This window comes from Schistocerca nitens, chromosome 4 (assembly GCF_023898315.1).
Source record: "Schistocerca nitens isolate TAMUIC-IGC-003100 chromosome 4, iqSchNite1.1, whole genome shotgun sequence".
In the NCBI taxonomy this organism is placed as follows: Eukaryota; Metazoa; Arthropoda; class Insecta; order Orthoptera; family Acrididae; genus Schistocerca; species Schistocerca nitens.
In genome coordinates, this window is record NC_064617.1 from 698,855,405 (window position 1) to 698,878,796 (window position 23,392).

The window sequence follows — 23,392 nt, forward strand, 5'->3', positions numbered from 1 at the left end:
AGATAAGAAAAATAATCCAATAGGGGAATGACAGTAAGAAAATCAGATAACAAACTTAGAAGGTGACAAATTGGCCTAGACCCAATAAAACATATGTTTCATTGGTAAGCCAGACTAACTTAGGTTACAATTAGGTACAGTACAAACAGTTAACAGAGTAATAGTGCAATACCATTCGAAAATTATTCATATCAACTGCACCAATGGGTTTGGACCCAATGATAAAACCGCGTCACAATATGGTAAGCAGTTGCAGTGGGAATAAACAACTATAGATTAAGAAAATAAATGCTGAAACCAATGACTATATATGGCAGTTTCACCAAACGGTCCATGTTGAAGCAAAACAAAATTTTAAGGGCAACACAAATTTTACATATACTAAACTTCATTAGTATTCAGATAAATAAGAACATGTACAGCTTAATCGAATTAATGGCTGTTGACCATGCAAAAAAGGTTTATAACCGCTGAAAGTGCTCAAAGGTTTGCCTGAAATTTGCCTAAATCGCAAGGAATGCATAAGTAACTAAGTACTGAGAATTACAACAAAATGACGAAACAAGCTACAGGCTGATCTTAAAGACTACGTTTCATATATTTACTTGAACATTTAAAAGAAACCATTTATATTAAAACACCTACTGCCTAGATAACTGAAAAATTTGAAGTAAGATAAACCCCAAACATCGGGACGACCGGGAAAAAACAGCAGTAGCAGATCAAATACACAAAGACAATGGGCAAGGCCTGGCAGGTAGCAAGGCAAATAAAGAGACGACAAAGAACATCCACTCAGCTAGTTCAAACAGGCAGCAAATGACAAGTACTACGAATTTGATGTAATCAACTGCCCAGCTGCCTTACTAAAATAGATACCTTTTAACAATTGTATTACAAAACTGGCGAATATCACCCGCTCCGTTAAAGCATACAGTGAAGTCCCTAGCAAAAATTTCATTAAATAAAGACTAGCCTGTCCTGCGTCAAACACATACAGACAAAATGAAACCTTACTCTACTTAAATATAAGCCAATACACGAGTTCCAGTAGGCCTAAGTACTATATAAAGCCAACTAGGCTGAGGGCTAAATAGTATGTGAATGAAATTCAAAAACGAGCAGAGGCTGACAACTTCAAAGCAACACTATTTTCATTAAAACGGGAGACAGTAATAGGGGCTAAAATACAATGCCCCTAAAAAGGAAAATACACTCCTGGAAATTGAAATAAGAACACCGTGAATTCATTGTCCCAGGAAGGGGAAACTTTATTGACACATTCCTGGGGTCAGATACATCACATGATCACACTGACAGAACCACAGGCACATAGACACAGGCAACAGAGCATGCACAATGTCGGCACTAGTACAGCGTATATCCACCTTTCGCAGCAATGCAGGCTGCTATTCTCCCATGGAGACGATCGTAGAGATGCTGGATGTAGTCCTGTGGAACGGCTTGCCATGCCATTTCCACCTGGCGCCTCAGTTGGACCAGCGTTCGTGCTGGACGTGCAGACCGCGTGAGACGACGCTTCATCCAGTCCCAAACATGCTCAATGGGGGACAGATCCGGAGATCTTGCTGGCCAGGGTAGTTGACTTACACCTTCTAGAGCACGTTGGGTGGCACGGGATACATGCGGACGTGCATTGTCCTGTTGGAACAGCAAGTTCCCTTGCCGGTCTAGGAATGGTAGAACGATGGGTTCGATGACGGTTTGGATGTACCGTGCACTATTCAGTGTCCCCTCGACGATCACCACTGGTGTACGGCCAGTGTAGGAGATCGCTCCCCACACCATGATGCCGGGTATTGGCCCTGTGTGCCTCGGTCGTATGCAGTCCTGATTGTGGCGCTCACCTGCACGGCGCCAAACACGCATACGACCATCATTGGCACCAAGGCAGAAGCGACTCTCATCGCTGAAGACGACACGTCTCCATTCGTCCCTCCATTCACGCCTGTCGCGACACCACTGGAGGCGGGCTGCACGATGTTGGGGCGTGAGCGGAAGACGGCCTAACGGTGTGCGGGACCGTAGCCCAGCTTCATGGAGACGGTTGCGAATGGTCCTCGCCGATACCCCAGGAGCAACAGTGTCCCTAATTTGCTGGGAAGTGGCGGTGCGGTCCCCTACGGCACTGCGTAGGATCCTACGGTCTTGGCGTGCATCCGTGTGTCGCTGCGGTCCGGTCCCAGGTCGACGGGCACGTGCACCTTCCGCCGACCACTGGCGACAACATCGATGTACTGTGGAGACCTCACGCCCCACGTGTTGAGCAATTCGGCGGTACGTCCACCCGGCCTCCCGCATGCCCGCTATACGCCCTCGCTCAAAGTCCGTCAACTGCACATACGGTTCACGTCCACGCTGTCGCGGCATGCTACCAGTGTTAAAGACTGCGATGGAGCTCCGTATGCCACGGCAAACTGGCTGACACTGACGGCGGCGGTGCACAAATGCTGCGCAGCTAGCGCCATTCGACGGCCAACACCGCGGTTCCTGGTGTGTCCGCTGTGCCGCGCGTGTGATCATTGCTTGTACAGCCCTCTCGCAGTGTCCGGAGCAAGTATGGTGGGTCTGACACACCGGTGTCAATGTGCTCTTTTTTCCATTTCCAGGAGTGTAGTAAGCAAGATCATGACAAGAAATTTACAGATTGAAATTGATGAAAGCACCTAGAAGAAACTTCAGTGACATGGCGACAAGACAACAAACTTGATGCAAGTTCGCCACAACTTGCGAAAACGTGCTTTGTATCAAAACCACAAATAAGCGCCTTTCGTTCACAACAGACAGGTGTAAAGAGACTAATACCGAGCAGGTGCGAAAGGAAACAGGATGCATTTACTGAGCTCAAAATTAATGCCTGTTATCAAAGGGAAGGTTCACAGTGTTTCCCCCAAATGGACCCGTTCCTTCCACGGTTGAATAGCTGCAAGTTAAATAAATACCCGGCGTGATTCCGCCAAAAACACTCCACACGTGGGATCGCCAAATTTCAACAATGTTCGGCCAAAATGGAGTGCTCACACGCCCCTGGTAAACGCTGACCTCCAAGCGCCACAGCTGCCAACCTGTCAATTTCCCGTAGCTGACCGAGCTCGGGCTTAAATCCGGTCCGCTACTGCTTACGTCCGCACTCTTGTGGCCAAGAGTCCTCTGATCTCCCAGCGATGAGCCAGAGACAAACCCAGAGCAGAAAAAAACGATATTAGTAAAAGACCCGCACATGCATGGCACAGTTTCTAAGCTTATTAATAAAAATAATATTTATGAATTCTTTAGATGGAAGAGGATAACGTACACAGTCATCTCACTAATGGACTGTCCAACATAAAGACAATTACAGGTTATGTAATTGGAAAATCTAGGAAGATATGCTAATGTTCGGAAAGGTGTAGGATGGGAAGTAACTGATCGTCATTCCTGTTTAAATAGTATCTCGAAGGCATAATGAACGACAGCTTAAGAAGAAATACAGTGGTTTTGTTTAATGGACGTCATATTCGCCACTGACTGTGGGATTATTGCAAATTCGGCCTCTGGGTCATTTTCATGAGGTACTTCAAAAGATTTTGCTTCAGCATATTTCATACTTTAAAATCCTCTAGCACAACGTCAAAAGTAGGCCTTTTCATTGTAGAGATACAGCAACATCAGACAAGTGCGAAGTTCTGTACGTCGTCAAATGACGTTAATTGTGTACACAGTTTCGCATTCGTCTAATATTACTGTATTTCTACAGTGAAAAGGTCTGTTCATCACGATGACATGCGTACATGTCGGAGGATGTTAAAGTCTGACATGCACTGAAGCAAAATCTTTTGCCGTTCCACTTGAAAATTGCCCGAAGACCGAAACTGAAACTGTGAAATGAATAATACCCTACAGACAAAGGCGAATATGATGTCTTTTAAACAATTCTGCATGACTGTGAACCCCGATCATGAGACGTTAAAGAAGACTAAGGGTGTTTGGAGGAAGCTGATAAAGCTCAAATGCCACATAGTCTTTTGGCTGAAGGTAAGACTGACTTAGAAGAACTGAGAAATGTAGTGGACAGATTAGTTAATATAAAATATGGGTTTCAGGGATAAAAAAGTAAAGATATAAGTTTTGAAATATAGCAGACACGAATAACTAATCACCTACGTACAAAAAGTGGGAAAAACTCATTAAAAGACAGAGATATCACATCCACATACAGGAGAATAATGCGTTTTGAACAAAATAAGTTTGCTGATAGCCATAATAACACAGCAATGGAAAAGCAGCTCCTACGACAGTAGGTATGACAGAAAGCCATTTTAAGGCGTACAGTGTGGATTGAGGGGAAATTTGTGTAGAAGAAACAGGAGCAGTTGGACAATGCAAAAAAAAAATGTGTACAGTTTAAGTACAGTGACGGAGCACCACAGAGGGATTCTTTGCAAAGAATAAGAGAGGAGATAAGATTTTACATATTACTTATCAGGTTAAAGGTTGTATTGTAATGGTTGACCTGGACTTTTATAAGTGAGATAATTTGACATTTGAAAAAAAAAAAAGCAGTTGTTTGGTGGGACGAGTATGTGTGAGGGTGGGGTTGGGAGCTGCGGGTGGTGATGAGGACTAGAACGATGAATTTCGAAGAAATAAAACAATAAAATGTCTATACATATTATGGACGACTAGAAATGTAATAGGCTATGTAGGGATGCACATATTGTAATATTTAATGGAGGAACAGAAGATGCTATCTAAGAAGTCAAGGCCTTATGACTGTTAATGCTGTATAACTTAAAGTCTGTTTTATGAAATGTCATAGGATATTCAAAGTTTTCTTGATGGCGCGGAAAATGGAGTCATCTACTTCAGCCTGGGCACCAACGTCCGAGGCAGTACGATGCCCGAGCACAAGCGTCGGGCCTTCCTGGAGGCTTTCTCGCAGCTGCCACAGAGGGTACTGTGGAAGTGGGAAGCAGATGACCTCCCCGGCCGTCCAGGAAACGTCAAAATATCCAAGTGGCTGCCACAGCAAGATGTGTTGGGTATGTGAAACCTTTATGTCTGTCAGGATATCTAATGGTAGCATATATTGGCATAATGAGACGACATGGTTCTTCTGTTCTGCAGCTCATCCAAACATCAAACTGTTCATTACACAAGGTGGGCTCCAGAGTATGAATGAGGCAGGCTACTTTGGTGTTCCTCTAATCGGAATTCCATTCATGGGTGACCAACAAAACAATGTGGCGAAAATGGTTCAAGCAGGCATTGGCTATCATCTGGAGTTTAAAGATGTCACAACTACTACTGTTTTGAATGCTATTCGCACTGTTCTCGGCGATCAAAGGTAAAACACAAATTCACAGCGATACTTTCAGCACAAACTTGCACAAAACTCATAATAGGGAATGAGACAAACACTACTGACATTGTGTGAGTACTTTAGAGATACAAAACTTTACAAATAGTCGAAAACTTTGCATTTACGTAATATACCAACATCTGTAAATGAGAAGACTGTTACATCAGTAGAGAATACAGAACTAATACAGGGTGTTTCAAAAACGACTTTACAACTTTGAAAATTCATATAAATTAATTCATAGTACCTACAGAGGTGATTGTAGTGACAATTTGTAGGAAAATACATGAAGTTTTATCTCACGTAGTTCGCTAGTGCCGAAACGCACCGTAAGGAGCGCTAATGGCAGTTGCGTTAAAGATGGCGGCCTTCACTGGACTCGAGCGTGCTAGCTATGTGTTTTGGTTTGAAGAATCGAAGTCGGCGACAACAGTTCAGCGTAATTTCCGTACCAAGTATACTAAAGATCCTCCTAAAAGGCCTACAATTTACTATTGGCATAAATGTTTTGTAGAAACAGGGTGCTTGGTAAGACATGTGAAATCATCTGATCTACCAAGCACATCTGACGACGTCGTTGAGCGAGTGAGACAACATTTTGTCAACAGCCCTACGTCCCAGTGTGCATCTCGCGGACTGCAAATCCCATCTATGACTGTTTGGTGTGTGTTGAGAAACCGTTTGCTTTTGAAACCATACAGACTGAAGATCATACAAGTGATAAAAGACACTGATAAAATTGCATGCAAGCACTTCTGTGCGGATATGTTAAATCGATTACATGAGGATGAACATTTCTTGGTCCAAATCATCTTTAATGATGACTTTTCATTTAAGTGGCATGTTTATCACACAGAACTGTAGGATTTGGGGAGTGAAAAATCCACATCAAACATTTCCACATGTTCGTGATTGTCCTAAACGGAATGCTTTTTGTGCACTGAGCAAGAACAAAGTGTACAGCCCATATTTTACCATGAGAGAACCATAAATGGGATAGTGTATCTGGATATGTTACAACAATTTTTGATACCACAGTTCGATGAGGATAACGAAGAACGAAATGATTGCTTCATGCAAGATGGTGCACCACCTCACTACCTGGCTGATGTCTGGGATTACCTAAAGTAAAGTGACAACTTAACCATGATGTGCCAACTACATGACTCCCCCCCCCCCCCCCCCGTTCCCCAGACCTGACACCAATTGACTTTTTTTATGGGGATTCACCAAGGATATTGTGTTTGTGCCTCCTGTACTGGCTTATCTACCTGAAATTAGAGCAAGAATTTACACCACCACTGAGCTAGTTACACTTACAATGCAACACAGACTGTGGGAAGAAATTTACTTCCGATGAGATGTTAGCAAGATAACCAATGGAAGCCACATACAACAGCTTTAGTTTAAGATAAAAAAAACTTGATGTGTTTCCCTACAAACTAGCACTAAACCCAGCTCTAGATCTTCTTTCAATAAATTTATATGAATTTTTAAAGTTGTAAAGTCCTTTTGAAACACCCTGTATGTGTAAACATTTCAAAGCAATTACTAACTCTTAACGTACAGTCTTCGCTGAAATAACAGTTTGCAATCAGCGATTTAACGATGACCATAAAACAGAATTGAGAACATTGCAAAGGAAAGAAGATGAAAGCAGAACAAAAGCAGTAGTGATATGCATTCCCAGATGTAAGTAACTTCAGACAGATTCTATCATGTTTATGATTCAACCATGCCATTTATATTATTTATATTGTATCATTTTCACATGGATCTCACTCAGAAATGACAAATCCATGTAGATGTACTAGTGAACAGAAACAATGCTGTAATGGATGAACATAATTATTCCTTTTTCACTTAGCAGTATTTTTTTATTTATAGTCACACATTAAAATGCAGTTATACATAAAAGCGATAGTTTTAAATAATTGTTGCAAAACATCGAAAATTATTTCATTTTGTAGTTATTCTTGCGTTCTGTTCAGCATTGGTGGAAAATTCATTTAATGCTGGCACAGTATTTTTAAACGCTTCCTAATCTATCTGTTATTCAGCATGGACTAAATCTAGTGGTACTTGTAATAATGAGGCACAGGCTTTATAGGTATTATTCAAACTTTAACTCATGATTAGCAATTCATTTATCTTAAAAATTCATTAATGATTTTATTTTATTTTCTTTAGAAACTTACCTTCTTTGCTTCAAATGGATTAAAACTGTTGAAGTCTCCTCATCAGCATTATATAATACAAACTGTTGTTTGGTATTTAGCAAATTACATGTTTGTTAGATTTCATTAAGACATGGAAAGTCTCAATTACTTTAAGGAAATAACATTTTCTTTGTGTAAATATATTTACATGTAGGCTGCAGAAAAGAAGCAGTTATCAACCAAAATGGATTTCAATTTCAATTATAATATCATGACTGAGAGGACTTGGTCAGTGCATAGGACTAATGTTAAGTTCCTATCTGTGGGATAAAGCTTCAGAGGTAGAACCCTGGGAACTGCATTGAAAGCTTAAGAACTCCAGAATTTATGTGGAAATTATAAGCTGTATATAGAACTCCATTTATCTTCACATAACGCTGAATGTATCTGAGTGTCTGGCAGGTGAGAACATACTCGATTACAAGTAATCGATCGTTACAGTTCATCTGTTTCTGCAAAGAATCTATCTACTTATTCCTTTCTCTTAATATAATTATGATGTTTTTGTATTTATTGCGACTCTCTATGTAAACATGCATGGTAATACAACTTTTGATTAGGACGCTAGTCTCATGTAACTTTATTTCATGGTCTTCACAATTTAAAACACTTGAAGAGGAAAGAATTAGTTTCCTGTATTGGTCATCGCCTCTCTGCTTAGAAGTTGTAACAAAACTGAACATGACTTGTAAACACATACATTGAGGATGATTTTAATTGTTTTTAAACAAGTAATGAAGGATTTCTGCCTTTTCTTGTGTATAAAGTCTTATTTGGACCAAATGCGTTTTGCTTTATTTGAAGTACCTTCAGCAGTCTTTGTTTTGGCTCCTACATTATTTGCATTCCTTCTTCTATACACAGGCCTTCTATATACAGCCCTAAGGGCTGGTACTCTTCTCTATCATCCTGTCACGGTGCTGTTGATTTAGACATTCCTCCATCAGTGACTGAATGTGATGTGAAACTCAGTATGGTTTCCTGTACCGTCATGGTTAACTCCCTATGGGAATCTAATGTTGCATTATCTGTGTTGCTGACAATTATGTGGGATGATTAGATAATTCCACGCATTCCTCTAACAGATTTCCTGTCTCCTCCCTGTCACTTAATTGCAAATGTGAAGCTCCTTTGACACTCTTCTCCATTGTGTGCCTAAATTGGTACGCTGTCGCCGCTTAGAGCATTCTACTTTATCCATCAAAGACTTCTGAGACTGATTTTATTCCTCTCTTATAAGGCATGTGAGTGCCGTTACTATGATAGTAGCTTTAAATAAGAACTGTAAACAACAGATATGGATTCGATCAGTTATTGTGAAAAGGCAGTTTTAAGTAGTAGAAGTACAGCCATAGCGTGTAAGTGTTGTCGTGTCACAAATCCCAATGGAACAATACCTCTAAATCACAAGTCTAGCACTTTTCTTCGGAATGTTTTGTAGAAGAGGAAGTTTGTCATTCACATCTTGACTCATAAAGCAAAACAACAACACGTGAAAGCTGCTTCAGCTTGACTGAAATTCAAAACGATGAAAACTATTTTCTGGAAAAAATCATCATGGTTGATGAGAATTTAAATACGAACCTTTCACAAAATGACGAAAGTGCGGAAATCCACATAAAGGGTCAACACATTGACGATGTAACCGACATTAAAGACAATGTGATGCACGAGTTGAACAGAATCCCAAAGAAGGACTTTTCTGACAGTTTCACATGGCTGTATGAAAGTTGTGTGCGTAGGACACAGCTGGGAGAAGACTATGTAGGATACCTGAAGCAGTAGAACAACTAGCTAAATGTTACTCTAGTTTTTATTAATCCAGTCCCTAAACTTATGACACAGACAGGTATAATGAAATCTCTGTCTACTCTTCTTCCTCCAACACTTGTAGGTTGTCTGTCAGTACACTTTGTGATAGCTCTACTTTTTTTTTTTATTGTTCCATGGGACCAAATTAAGGAGAAGTCACCATGGTCATGGAACGAGTCAATACATGAAATCATAACACGATAGTAGAAACAGATAAAATTAAATATAGGAAACATATTCAGGCGACAAGTCGTAAGTTAAAATAAAGAAAACCAACAACGTAACACTGGAATTTGCTTAATTTTTCAGCTCTTCCAGGAGCTCCTCGACAGAATAGAAGGAGTGAGCCATGAGGAAACTCTTTAGTTTAGACTTAAAAGTGTTTGGGCTACTGCTAAGATTTTAAGTTCTTGTGGTAGCTTATTGATAATGGATGCAGCAGAATACTACACTCCTTTCTGCAAAAGAGTCAAGGAAGTGCATTCCACATGCAGATTTGATTTCTGCCTAGTATTAACTGAGTGAAGGCTGCTAACTCTTGGGAATAAGCTAATATTGCTAACAACAAACGACATTAAAGACAATATATACTGTGAGGGCAATGTCAGACTTCCCATACTATTGAATAGGGGTCGACAAGAGGTTCTCGAACTTACACCACATATAGCTCGAACAGCCAGTTTTTGAGCCAAAAATACTCTTTTTGAATCAGAAGAATTACCCCAAAAAATAATACATACGACACAAGCGTATGAAAATACGCGAAGTAGATTACTTTACGTGTTGAACTGTCACTTATTTCAGATAGTGTTCTAATGGTAAATAAAGCAGCATTTTGTTTCTGAACAAGATCCTGAACATGGGCTTTCCACAACAGCTTACTATCTATTCGAACGCCTAGCAACTTCAACTGTTTCGTCTCGCTTATAATATGCCTATTCTGTCTGATCAAAATATCGGTTCTTGTTGAGTTGTGAGTTAGAAACTGTAAAAACTGAGTCTTACTGTGATTTAGCATCAAATTATTTTCCACAAGCCACGAACTTATTTCATGAACTACAGTATTTGATACTGTTTCAATATTACACACAAGATCCTTCACTACCAAGCTGGTGTCCTCAGCAAACAGAAATATTTTTGAATCACCTGTAATACTTGAAGGCATATCATTTATATGAATAAGAAACAGCAGTGGCCCCAGCACCGATCCTTGGGAAACGCCCCACTTAACAGTGCCCCATTGGGATTGAACATCACTACCACTCTCAATATTGCGGAGAATTACCTTCTGCTTTCTGTTCTTAAAGTAAGAAGCGAACCAATTGTAAGCTACTCCCCTTATTCCATAATGGTCCAACTGCTGCAGTAATAGTTTGTGGTCAACACAGTCAAAAGCCTTCGTTAAATCAAAGAAAACATCTAGCATTCGCAACCTTTTATTTAATCCGTCCAAAACCTCACAGTGAAAAGAGAATATAGCATTTTCAGTTGTTAAACCATTTCTAAAACCAAACTGTACATTTGACAGCAAATTATGTGATTTTAAATGCTCCAGTAACCTTGTACATACAACATTCTCGATAACTTAAGCAAACACCGATGGCATAGAAATAGTTCTAAAATTGTCAACATTATCCCTGTCTCCCTGTCTCCCTTTTTATAAAGTGGCTTCACTACCGAGTACTTTAATCGGTCAGGAAACCGACCACTCCTAAAGGAAAAGTTACAGAAGTGGCTAAGTACTGGGCTAACATACATAGAACAATACTGCAGTATTCTGCTAGATACCCTGTCATATCCATGAGAGTTCTTGGTCTTTAGTGATTTAATTATTAACGCAATCTCCCTCTTGTCAGTATCATGGAGGAGCATTTCAGGCAACAGTTTCGGAACACTTTTTTCTAATAGCACTATATGATTCCCTGTTGGGACTAGGTTTCTATTTAGTTCACCTGCTATATTCAGGAAGTGATTATTGAATACTGTTTTAATTTTATCCAGAGACTTAGCTATTCTATCTGCATATCGCATACTTTTTGCCTTCCTAATAACATTTTTAAGCACGTTACAATACTGTTTGTACTGGGCTGCTGCATTTAAATTTTGATTGTTTCTAACGTTTTGATATAATTGCCACTTTGTTCTACAAGATATTCTTATCCTCTAGTCAGCCACCCAGGCTGCCTGTTTGTGCTAGTACCCTGTTTTGAACGTTCTAACGGAAAGCAACTTTCAAGGAGCACGAGAAAAGTCTTGAGGAAAGCATTATATTTATCGTCTACTGTATCAGCACTATAAACATCTTGCCACTCTTCTTCCTTGATAAGGTTTAGAAAGGTCTCTACAGCAACTGGATCAGCTTTCCTAAAAAGTTGATAACTATATTTAACATGTGTTGCAGCACAAAAATCTTTTAGAGTTAAAATTTGCGCATCATGACCTGAAAGGCCATTCACCTTTCTGCTAACAGAATGCCCTTCTAGTAATGAGGAATGAACAAAAATGTTGTCTAAGGTTGTTCTTTCTGAATTTAGCATTGGAGGGCAGCGTGGAGGGTAAAAATCGTAGAGGGAGACCAAGAGATGAATACACTAAGCAGATTCAGAAGGATGTAGGTTGCAGTAGGTACTGGGAGATGAAGAAGCTTGCACAGGATAGAGTAGCATGGAGAGCTGTCAAACCAGTCTCAGGACTGAAGACCACAACAACAACAACAAGGTTGTTCTACTGTTCCCTGGCACTCTCGTTGGGAAGAATACGGATTGCATAAGATTATATGAATTAAGGAGGTCTACCAGCATGCTTTTCCTTGCACAGTCACTTATACAATTAATATTGAAGTCACCACATATAACTAACTTTTTGTATTTCCTATAAAGTGAGCCAAGAACCTCCTCTAGCTTTAGCAAAAATGTTGTGAAATTGGGGTCTGGGGATCTATAAATAACAAGTTAGAAGTTTAGCTCCACTAATTTTAACCACACCTGCGCAGCATACAAACACCTTTTCAGTGCAGAACTTTGAAACATCAATTGACTCAAATGGGATGCCGTTTTTCACATACATGGCTACTCCCCCACACCGCAAAGAGCTCATGGAAAAGCTGCCAGCCAATCTGTATCCTGGTAAAGGAAGCCTCTGAATTATCTCCTTATTTAAGAAGTGTTCAGATATACCAATAATTTCAGAGTCAACATCTATAAGCAGTTCACTAACTTGATCTCTAATACCTTGTATATTTTGTTGAAATATACTAATTCCCTCATTACTCGGATACCTAAGCTTTGTCGAAAGTGGTTCCTTTGTTAAAATACCTAGCAGCTGACTTCAATCTAAAAAAGGTGCAGCTCTAACACCCACTACTACAGGAATTTTTCCATGAGTGATCCCTCTACCCCCACCTATGCTGTCACCTATAAGCTTTGCCAACCTCCCCTTCGCATGTCTGTTGAGGTGCAGGCCATGTCTAGTGAATCCCATCCTGCTGATAGACTCCACCGACACCACTGAAATGTGACCCATGCCTTCTGTCATCAGCGCACTCCCAAGTCTCATGTTATTACACCTGACGGTTGTATTAAGTTGAGGCAGATCGTGACGCTGAAACAGTCCCACGAAATGCACATTCGTGTTGCCAGTCTGAGTGGCTATCTTTTCCAGGTCACCATCTATGTCATACTCCCCATCCCTATCAGTACTATTACCAGCCCCACCCACAATCACTACCTCATCCTCTTTAGTAAAATCCCTACATAACCCCCCTATGTTAACAGTCACTTGAGTCAATCCTGACATAGGCTTCACAATGCTGGTGACCTGGTGTTCACTCCCCAACACTTCCTGCAACTGCTGGCCTACACCTCTGCCTTGAGAACTACCTAACAGCAGAACCTTCTTCTTTCTCTTAGACTTTGCAACTGTCCTAGCCACCGTAACTGCTGAGGTCTGCTGCATACTTCCTACACCTACAACTACTAAAGATTCCTCTCCACTAGACTATGAAAGTTGAAAACACCAATAGTTAAACTATCTGAAAATCTCCTTCTCCTAGCAGATCTCTTACCAACAGCCAGCTCCCATTCCCCTACCCCTTCTCCCTCCTCATCCTATGTAGCTCCTCCTGTGCGTTTTTCAACTGCACCTGAAGGGCACAGATCTTCCACTCATGTTGTTGTTGTTGTGGTCTTCAGTCCTGAGACTGGTTTGATGCAGCTCTCCATGCTACCCTATCCTGTGAAAGCTTCTTCATCTACCAGTACTTACTGCAGCCTACATCCTTCTGGATCTGCTTAGTGTATTCATCTCTTGGTCTCCCTCTACAACTTTTACCCTCCACACTGGCCCTCCAATACTAAACTGGTGATCCCTTGATGCCTCAGAAGATGTCCTACTAACCGGTCCCTTCTTCTAGTCAAGTTGTGCCACAAACTCCTCTTCTCCCCAATTCTATTCAATACTTCATCATTAGTTATGTGATCTACCCATCTAATCTTCAGCATTCTTCTGTAGCACCACATTTCGAAAGCTTCTATACTCTTCTTGTCCAAACTATTTATTGTCCATGTTTCACTTCCATACAAGGCTACACTCCATACATATACTTTCAGAAACGACTTCCTGACACTTAAATCTATACTCCATGTTAACAAATTCCTCTTCTTCAGAAACGCTTTCTTTGCCATTGCCAGTCTACATTTTATATCTTCTCTACTTCGACCATCATCAGTTATTTTGCTCCCCAAATAGCAAAACTCATTTCCTAATCTAATTCTCTCTGCATCACCCGACTTAATTCGACTACATTCCATTATCCTCGTTTTGCTTTTGTCGATGTTCATCTTATACCCTCCTTTCAAGACACTGTCCATTCCGTTCAACTGCTCTTCCAAGTCCTTTGCTGTCTCTGACAGAATTACAATGTCATCAGGAAACCTCAAAATTTTTATTTCTTCTCCATGGGTTTTAATACCTACTCTGATATTTTCTTTTGTTTCCTTTACTGCTTGCACAATATACAGATTGAACAACATCGGGGAGAAGCTACAACCCTGTCTCACTCCCTTCCCAACCACTGCTTAACTTTCATGTCCCTCAAGTTTTATAACTGCCATCTGCTTTCTGTACAAATTGTAAATAGCCTTTCGCTCCCTGTATTTTACCCCTGCTACCTTTAGAATCTGAAAGAGAGTATTCCAGTCAACATTGTAAAAAGCTTTCTCTAAGTCTACAAATGCTACAAACTTAGGTTTGTCTTTCCCTTATCTTTCTTCTAAGATAAGTCGTAAGGTCAGTATTGCGTCACGTGTTCCAATATATCTACGGAATCCAAACTGATCTTCCCCGAGGTCAGCTTCTGTCAGTTTTTCCATTCGTCTGTAAAGAATTCGCGTTAGTAGTTTGCAGCTGTGACTTATTAAACTGATAGTTCGGTAATTTTCACATCTGTCAACACCTGCTTTCTTTGGCATTGGAATTATTATATTCTTCTTGAAGTCTGAGGGTATTTCGACTGTCCCATACATCTTGTTCACCAGATGGTAGAGTTTTGTCAGGACTGGCTCTCCCAAGGCTGTCAGTAATTCTAATGGAATGTTGTCTACTCCCGGGGCCTTGTTTCGACTCAGGTCTTTCAGTGCTCTGTCAAACTCTTCATGCAGTATCATATCTCCCATTTGTTCTTCATCTACATCCTCTTCCATTTCCATAATATTGTCCTCCAGTACATCGCCCTTGTATAGACCCTCTATACACTCCTTCCACCTTTCTGCTTTCCCTTCTTTGCTTAGAAATGGGTTTCCATCTGAGCTCTTGATAATCATGCATGTGGTTCTTTCCCCAAAGGTCTCTTTAATTTTCCTGTAGGCAGTATCTATCTTACCCCTAGTGAGATAACCCTCTACATCCTTTCATTTGTCCTCTAGCCATCCCTGCTTAGCCATTTTACACTTCCTGTCGATCTCATTTTTGAGATATTTGTATTCCTTTTTGCCTGCTTCATTTACTGCATTTTTATATTATCTCCTTTCATCAATTAAATTCAATATTTCTTCTCTTACCCAAGTATTTCTACTAGCCCTTGCCTTTTTACCTACTTAATCCTCTTCTGCCTTCACTACTTCATCCCTCAGAGCTACCCATTCTTCTTCTACTGTACTTCTTTCCCCCAGTCCTGTCAGTTGTTCCCTTATGCTCTCCCTGAAACTCTATACAACTTCTGGTTCTTTCAGTTTATCCAGGTCCCATCTCCCTAAATTCCCACCTTTTTGCAGTTTCTTCAGTTTTAATCTTCTCTGTTAGCAACGTTACCGTAGCACACATCTACAGTCACTTTTATGCCACTTAACACTTGTTCTGTCTCAGAGCTACGCCAACTTCCTTCTACCGCCAGTATTACGCGCCCAACCTGTACACTGTTCTCATTCTCGGGGATTGCCCCCACTCCTAAACACTATTTTACATTACGCCACGTTCTCTGTTTACAATTAAACATACCATAGCATTAAAATATTCAATTACAGTCATTTTCATATATTAAAGTAATATTACATTTATATTTTTACTACACATAACAGTATTATTTAGTTTAATTCTTTTGTTATTTCGCTGTCAGAGTGCAGCACAAGCCAGACACTGTCTCTCGCACTTTTTTTTTTTTGGTCATCAGTCTACTGACTGGTTTGATGCGGCCCGCCACGAATTCCTTTCCTGTGCTAACCTCTTCATCTCAGAGTAGCACTTGCAACCTATGTCCCCAATTATTTGCTTGACGTATTCCAATATCTGTCTCTCTGTCTTCCTCTACAGTTTTTGCCCTCTACAGCTCCCTCTAGTACAATGGAAGTCATTCCCTCATGTCTTAGCAGATGTCCTATCATCCTGTCTCTTCTCCTTATCAGTGTTTTCCACATATTCCTTTCCTCTCCGATTCTGTATAGAACCTCCTCATTCCTTACCTTATCAGTCCACCTAATTTTCAACATTCATCTATAGCACCACATCTCAAATGCTTCGATTCTCTTCTGTTCCGGTTTTCCCACAGTCCATGTTTCACTACCATACAATGCTGTACTCCAGACGTACATCCTCAGAAATTTCTTCCTCAAATTAAGGACGGTATTTGATATTAGTAGACTTCTCTTGGCCAGAAATGCCTTTTTTGCCATAGCGAGTCTACTTTTGATGTCCTCCTTGCTCCGTCCGTCATTGGTTATTTTACTGCCTAGGTAGCAGAATTCCTTAACTTCATTGACTTCGTGACCATCAATCCTGATGGTAAGTTTCTCGCTGTTCTCATTTCTACTACTTCTCATTACCTTCGTCTTTCTCCGATTTACTCTCAAACCATACTGTGTATTCATTAGACTGTTCATTCCGTTCAGCAGATCATTTAATTCTTCTTCACTTTCACTCAGGATAGCAATGTCATCAGCGAATCGTATCATTGATATCCTTTCACCTTGTATTTTAATTCCACTCCTGAACCTTTCTTTTATTTCCATCATTGCTTCCTCGATGTACAGATTGAAGAGTAGGGGTGAAAGGCTACAGCCTTGTCTTACACCCTTCTTAATACGAGCACTTAGTTCTTGATCGTCTCCCCCATAGCGCTCTTTAATTTAGCTGCCACCAGGCGGAAGCACTTCCGCTTTGCCTTCGATTCTGGCCCACAGATGGCTTAAGCGTCCACTTTCTCTACCGTTGCGCCTTGATTATGCCTGGCCTTCACTAAATGCCACGTTGTCACATTACAAACTTCATCCCATATACTGACATCCAGCATCTGTGCAACACAATTTATTTACGTTTGCATGTTTGCATTCAACATTCTGACCATTACACTGGTTATTAAAGTACGAGCATTTCACAGTTGCAGTGGCTTATTTCGTGCTTACACTAACCTGTGATCTTGCAGTGTTAATCACTTAAATATAGATGTTCGATTCCCGGCGGGGTCAGATATTTTCTCTGCCTCGTGATGACTGGGTGTTATGTGCTGTCCTTAGGTTAGTTAGGTTTAAGTAGTTCTAAGTTCTAGGGGACTGATGACCATAGATGTTAAGTCCCATAGTGCTCAGAGCCACTTAAATATAGAAGTATTCCCGAAATTTCATTACTCTACATTAATTACTTGTTCGCGTTGTAATGTTTCTTCTGTCAATGTATTTACTGGGAAATCCGCCTAGTGGGGGCAGTGTTTCTGTTTTATTTTAACGTCGAAGTGCGAGTTCCGTGCTGCGACGACCTTCCTTGCGCCTGTGGACGTTCCTGCTCAGAATGTCCAATATGCTTACACATTCCAAACTGATTTTTTCCCACGGGTAGATCGACTATGTCTAGACTGACCACAATGATAAGTTTTGATTCCCACTTTAAAAACCACCCTCATTCCCTAGGCGTAGTCACCGCATCTGTTTCCAGCAAAGCTGCCGAAACTTGTACTCTCACTTAGAAGAAATGTCAGCTGACAAGCCCGGAAAGAATGCATCTGGTGTCCTATGCTCTGCCTCTTGAAGAACAGTTTTGTTGACTTTGGCATTATGTGTCAGTTCGCAAGTATTAGTATTTAATTTCGTAATTCGATCAATGATATGTTCGATGAACTCCTGTTGCCTCTGAGTAAAATTACTGCACTGCTGTCGATAATACCTACAGGCGCTCCAACAGCACATTATGCAAATACTGGCAGATTCAAATATTCCACAAATCCCTTGCAGCCCATTTCAATAATAACCGAGACATACTCAGTATCGATGGTCATTCCAGTCCTCAAAACCTACAGCCATCTGTAGGTTATTTATAAAACTAAATATTTCGTCCCCTGATTAACTGAAAAAAGCAGTCACTAACATGGTAGGTAGGGACGTACTATTATGAGAATTTTCTCTTCTCTCCATTCGTAACCTCTCTAGTTCCCTACGTAAATCTACGTTATCTGCAAATTACAGATAAAGAATATTTGCAAAATCATACTTCAGTATATACTTCTGATTCTAACTTTGAGAGTTTACTTGAACAAACGACATGAATGAGAGTGCTCCTGAAGATTTGGGGTTCAGCAGTAGATTTGTCAAGGTCGCAATGGTACTGAGACTTGATCCATCTTGCTGCAGATATTTCTGTATGCAAGCAATGTTACAACCCCCCCCCCCCCCCCCCCCCCCGAGCTTGGGAGTTGTAATGCGTCAGAACGACTGAGAGCTAGGGTCTGGGAGGAGAGAAGGGTGACTCAGGCGTGCAGAGAAACACAGGGAAGTGTGTCACTGACTTCATTGCATCAAAACTACACAGCGAGCCTTCCACGGATCCCGGTGGTGGCGCCACGCGGCGAGCGTGCGTGTCTCAGCGCCACTGGCATTTCCAGAATCTGCTGCGTCAGCGTTCGTCTACCTTGCAGACAATGCGCTCCCGCTCACACCACGACTAAGCAGTCCCCACTCGTGTTGGCTGCACCACTGGCCCGGGATCGGTAGCCCGGGACACGGCTGGCTGCTCCCTCAAGCACAAGTCGTGGGCCCTATGTAGAGCGTATAACGGAAACAGGCGAACGCCGTCGTGGTGCTAAGGCTCAGCAGCTCTGGCCGTCCGCCCAGGGCAGTTGGGTCAGTAACCACAGATAGCTCTGCCCCCAGGAGGTCGCGAGATGCCGCCCTGGCCCTGCCCCTATGGATGACAGCTTGCAGTCCGCAGGACGATGTCCCCAGAGAGTAGAGGCCAGCGGCCCTCTCACTCCTCGCACTGGTGCAGCTCCAAGGTTAAGCTTGCCCGGCCACGACTATGGCTCGTCTGTGCAGCGGATGTTAGTGTTAGTTTCAATGGGCCAGTTGGCTGCCAATATCCATCGCCAGAAGGTCGTCGTCGTTGGCCCGCATTCTAGCCTCTGGGATCGGTTGCTTATGTATTTTTCCTACGTTTCTGACTTTGTTCCTCTGGGCTGTTATGACTTCGACGTACACTATGTGATCGAAACTATCCGGACACCCACCAAAACGTTTTTCATGTTAGGTGCATTGTGCTGCCACCTACTGCCAGGTACTCATTAGACATAGTAAGAAAACACAATAGGGCGCTCCGTGGTACTCAAGGATTTCGAATGTGGTCAGGTTATTGGGTGTCACTTGTGTCATACGTCTGTACGCGAGATTCCCACACTCCTAAACATCGTTAGGTCCACTGTTTCCGATGTGATAGAGAAGTGGAAACGTGAAGGGACACGTACAGAACAAAAGCGTACAGGCTGACAGAGACCGCCGACAGTTGAAGAGGGTCGTAATGTGTAATAGTCAGATATCTATCCAGACCATCACACAGGAATTCCAAACTGCATCAGGATCCACTGCAAGTACTACGAAAGAGGTGAGAAAACTTGGATTTCATGCTCGAGCGGCTGCTCATAAGCCACCCATCACGCCGGTGAATGTGAAACGACGCTTAGCTTGGTGTAAGGAGCATAAACATTGAACGATTGAACAGTGGAAAAACGTTGTGTGGAGTGACGAATCACGGTACACAATGTGGCGATCCGATTGCTGGGTGTGGGTATGGCGAATGCCCGGTGAGGGTCATCTGCCAGCATGTGTAGTCCCAACAATAAAATTCGGAGGCGGTGATGTTATGGTGTGATCGTGTTTTTCATGGAGGGGGTTTGCACCCGTCTTTGTTTCGCGTGGCACTATCACAGCACAGGCCAACATTGATGTTTTAAGAACCTTCTTGCTTCCCACTGTTGAAGAGCAATTCGCAGATGGCGATTGCATCTTTCAACACGATGGAGCATCTGTTCATAATGCACGGCCAGTGGCAGAGTGATTACACGACAATAATATCCCTGTATTGGACTGGCCTGAACAGAGTCCTGACCTGAATCCTATAGAACACCTTTGGCATGTTTTGGAACTCCGACTTCGTGCCAGGTCTCACTGACCGACATCGATACCTCTCCTCAGTGCAGCACTCCGTGAAGAATGGGCTGCTATTCCCAAGAAACCTTCCAGCACCTGATTGAACGTATGCCTGCGAGAGTGGAAGCTGTCATCAAGGCTAAGGGTGGGACAACACCATATTGAATTCCAGCATTACCGATGGAGGGCGTCACGAACTTCTAAGTCATTTTCAGCCAGGTGTCCGGATACTTTTGACCAGATAATGTACGTGGTTCGTCTCAGCACGTCAGTGCCCTGTGCTTTCTTGATTACTTCACACTTGTATGTAGTTGCCGTCGGACTGTGCCTTCTTTTGCGTGTGAGCGGTGTCGGGTAAACCTGCCTCGCAGAGTCGTTTGCTGAATATCAAGGTTGCCTGCACTTGCCATCCGCTGTAACAGCCGGTCCCGTAAGTACTACCTTCCAGCCATAACTATGTGAAATTGACAAGAATTCCCCAAATCCACGCCTGTATCTATTCGTGGCGCAGCAGCAATGATGAGGAAGTCAGTTTATTGACATAAAAAGTTGATTAGAAAGTGTTGTGAATTGTAAATGATTTCTTTTACCAGTCAGTATTAGATTAATTGTACTAATTCTGCGTTTACATTCAACCATAGATATAGCTGTAATTTCGACTGCTATCAGAAATTATTTCAGAGCAGTGGGACTGTACTGAGTTTCTTTATAGAGTCGAAAATTTTTAACTAGTGGCGTACATTTTCTTTTACTCCATTTAAAATGCACCTTCTTACATAAACGAAGAATTGATACGTGACGTCTGAAAAAAACTCCAAGTCTCCTGAGTGGTTTTATATACAGCTTAAGACAGAAAGAAATGTCTTACAAGCGTTTGAAATTTGTAATATTCGAGGCAAGATGCTTTATTAATTATGACTCCTTTGAATGTGCGCTTTTCTTCCAAACTTTATACTGTCATCCTAATTCGCGGAGAGTCATCTGCTTTCAGTATTTCCAGAGTTTTTACAGCCACGTCGATCTCTTGTTTTGCTTTAAGGATTGAAATATTTCTGTTTCGCGTAAGGAATAATAATACTTACAAAACTTCTAGCGTCTCATAAAGCGCATCCAGTTCCATTATAAGAGACCGCTTTGTGAGACATTTTAGCAAACCTTCAAAGATAGGTCTCTCATTAGTTGATGAGGAAATATCATGTCTTCTTCAAAAATGGTTCAACTTAGAACTACGTAAACCTAACTAACCTAAGGACATCACACACATCCATGCCCGAGGCAGGATTCGAACCTGCGACCGTAGCAGTCCCGCGGTTCCGGACTGCAGCGCCTAGAACCGCAAGGCCAACGCGGCCGGCCTCATGTCTTTTTCAAAAAGATGGACTACAGAACTGTGACTTTCAGAAAGTGCTCGAACAGCGTTAAGCGACGAGGTGACCCGAGGTGCATGAAAAACATGGTCTAATTTTGATACCTGAGAGGATAATTCTTGTGAAACTTCCTTTAGTAGACTCTAAGTTTGAGACTTTCATAAAACACAGAAAATAAGGTATTTTAAAAAAAATGATCTGTATCTGGTACACATCTGCCACGTCATTCATAACACAAGGACAGCTAGTACCATTTTGTGGCTGGTAGAAAGAACGACACTTAAGTCCTTTTCTATATGATTTCGCAATAGAGCAGCTACACTGCGCTTGGCTGGCTCTGAGCACTATGGGACTCAACATCTTAGGTCATAAGTCCCCTAGAACTTAGAACTACTTAAACCTAACTAACCTAAGGACATCACACACACCCATGCCCGAGGCAGGATTCGAACCTGCGACCGTAGCAGTCCCGCGGTTCCGGACTGCAGCGCCAGAACCGCTAGACCACCGCGGTCGGCTACACTGCGCTTGTTAATGCACCATCTGTTGCGATACTTACAAGATGGATTTTTAGTACACCGCATTTAATTTTGCACTTTTCAAGAGCTTCTACCAGTGTACTGAAAATCTTCTTCTTCTTCTTCTTCTTCTTGCGTTACGGGCCCTGTAGGACCACGGGTAGCCCCTTCGTGGACTGCATTCTCCTCTTCTTCTCCCAGAACCTCTTCATTCTTTCTCTTCTTTTCCCCCGCTCTTCTTCCGAGATCTTCAGTGTCCGTTTCTCCTGTTGGCTCCACTGGTGACACTCTAATCTTTTTCTGTATTCTTCTCTGTCATTGATCTCCGGAATTTTGGTCGGTGTATATTTGTTCGTGCAATTTTCCATTCCTTCGACCTTGATCCCCAATTCCAACCAGTCCTTCCGAAGTTCAACAACCCACTTGGTTCCTGTCTTTCCCCTAGTCCTCCCTGTTGTTTCCCACACTCTCTTCGTCATTCTGTCCATACTCATCCTAACTACACGGCCAGCAAACCTTGCCCTTTTGAGTCTGATTTCCCCGGATATTGTTGTCATGTTCCGGTACAGTTCCTCCCTAGGTCTTCGCATCCACCTCTCTCCACCTCTTTTGGGACCTAGTATTTTTCTCAGTATTTTTCTCTCTTCTTTCTCTAGTTGTTCTGCCCCATTTCTTCCTAGTGTAATCTTCTCAGCAGCATATAATACTGCATTCCTCACTGTTGCCTTGTAGTGGCTTATCTTTGCCTCTGTGGATTCTTTTTATTGTATATCTCTCTCGTCATGCAGAAGGCTGACCTCATCTTCTTTATCCTCTCTGTTATTCCCAACTTGTTCCTGTTCCTTCCTGTTATAAATTCTCCCACGTATTTAAATTTGTCCACCATTTCCACAGTGCCTTCCGGTGCAGTGGTATTTAATGTCTTTGTCTTGTTATAGGCTATCCTCAGTCCCACCTTTCTGGCTACCTTACTTAAGCTGTCGAGTTGTGTCTTTGCATCTTCTTCTGTCTCACTTACAATTGTACTAGTGTACTGAAAATACCTTTTCCGTCCTACTTTCTAATTTAAAAATATCGAAAAAATGATTGGAAGTAACTCTCCCAAACGAGAGGTATTATTAAACACGTTTTATTTGAAGTCGTTGAACTTTCACCCATCATGATACTAAAATTTGTATCCAATTGTATAAGGAAGTGAGCAAGATAATTTATCACT

General features: G+C 41.8%; 1 protein-coding gene across 1 annotated transcript in view; it reads left to right on the forward strand.

Moving 5' to 3' along the window:
- LOC126252862 (UDP-glycosyltransferase UGT5-like) overlaps positions 1 to 23,392 on the forward strand; it is an 86,074-nt gene that overhangs the window by 57,305 nt on the left and 5,377 nt on the right. The window contains exons 5-6 of the mRNA XM_049953817.1: positions 4,820 to 5,042; positions 5,128 to 5,347. Of these exons, the coding sequence (XP_049809774.1) occupies positions 4,820 to 5,042; positions 5,128 to 5,347 (443 nt within the window). The remainder of the gene's footprint in view (positions 1 to 4,819; positions 5,043 to 5,127; positions 5,348 to 23,392) is intronic.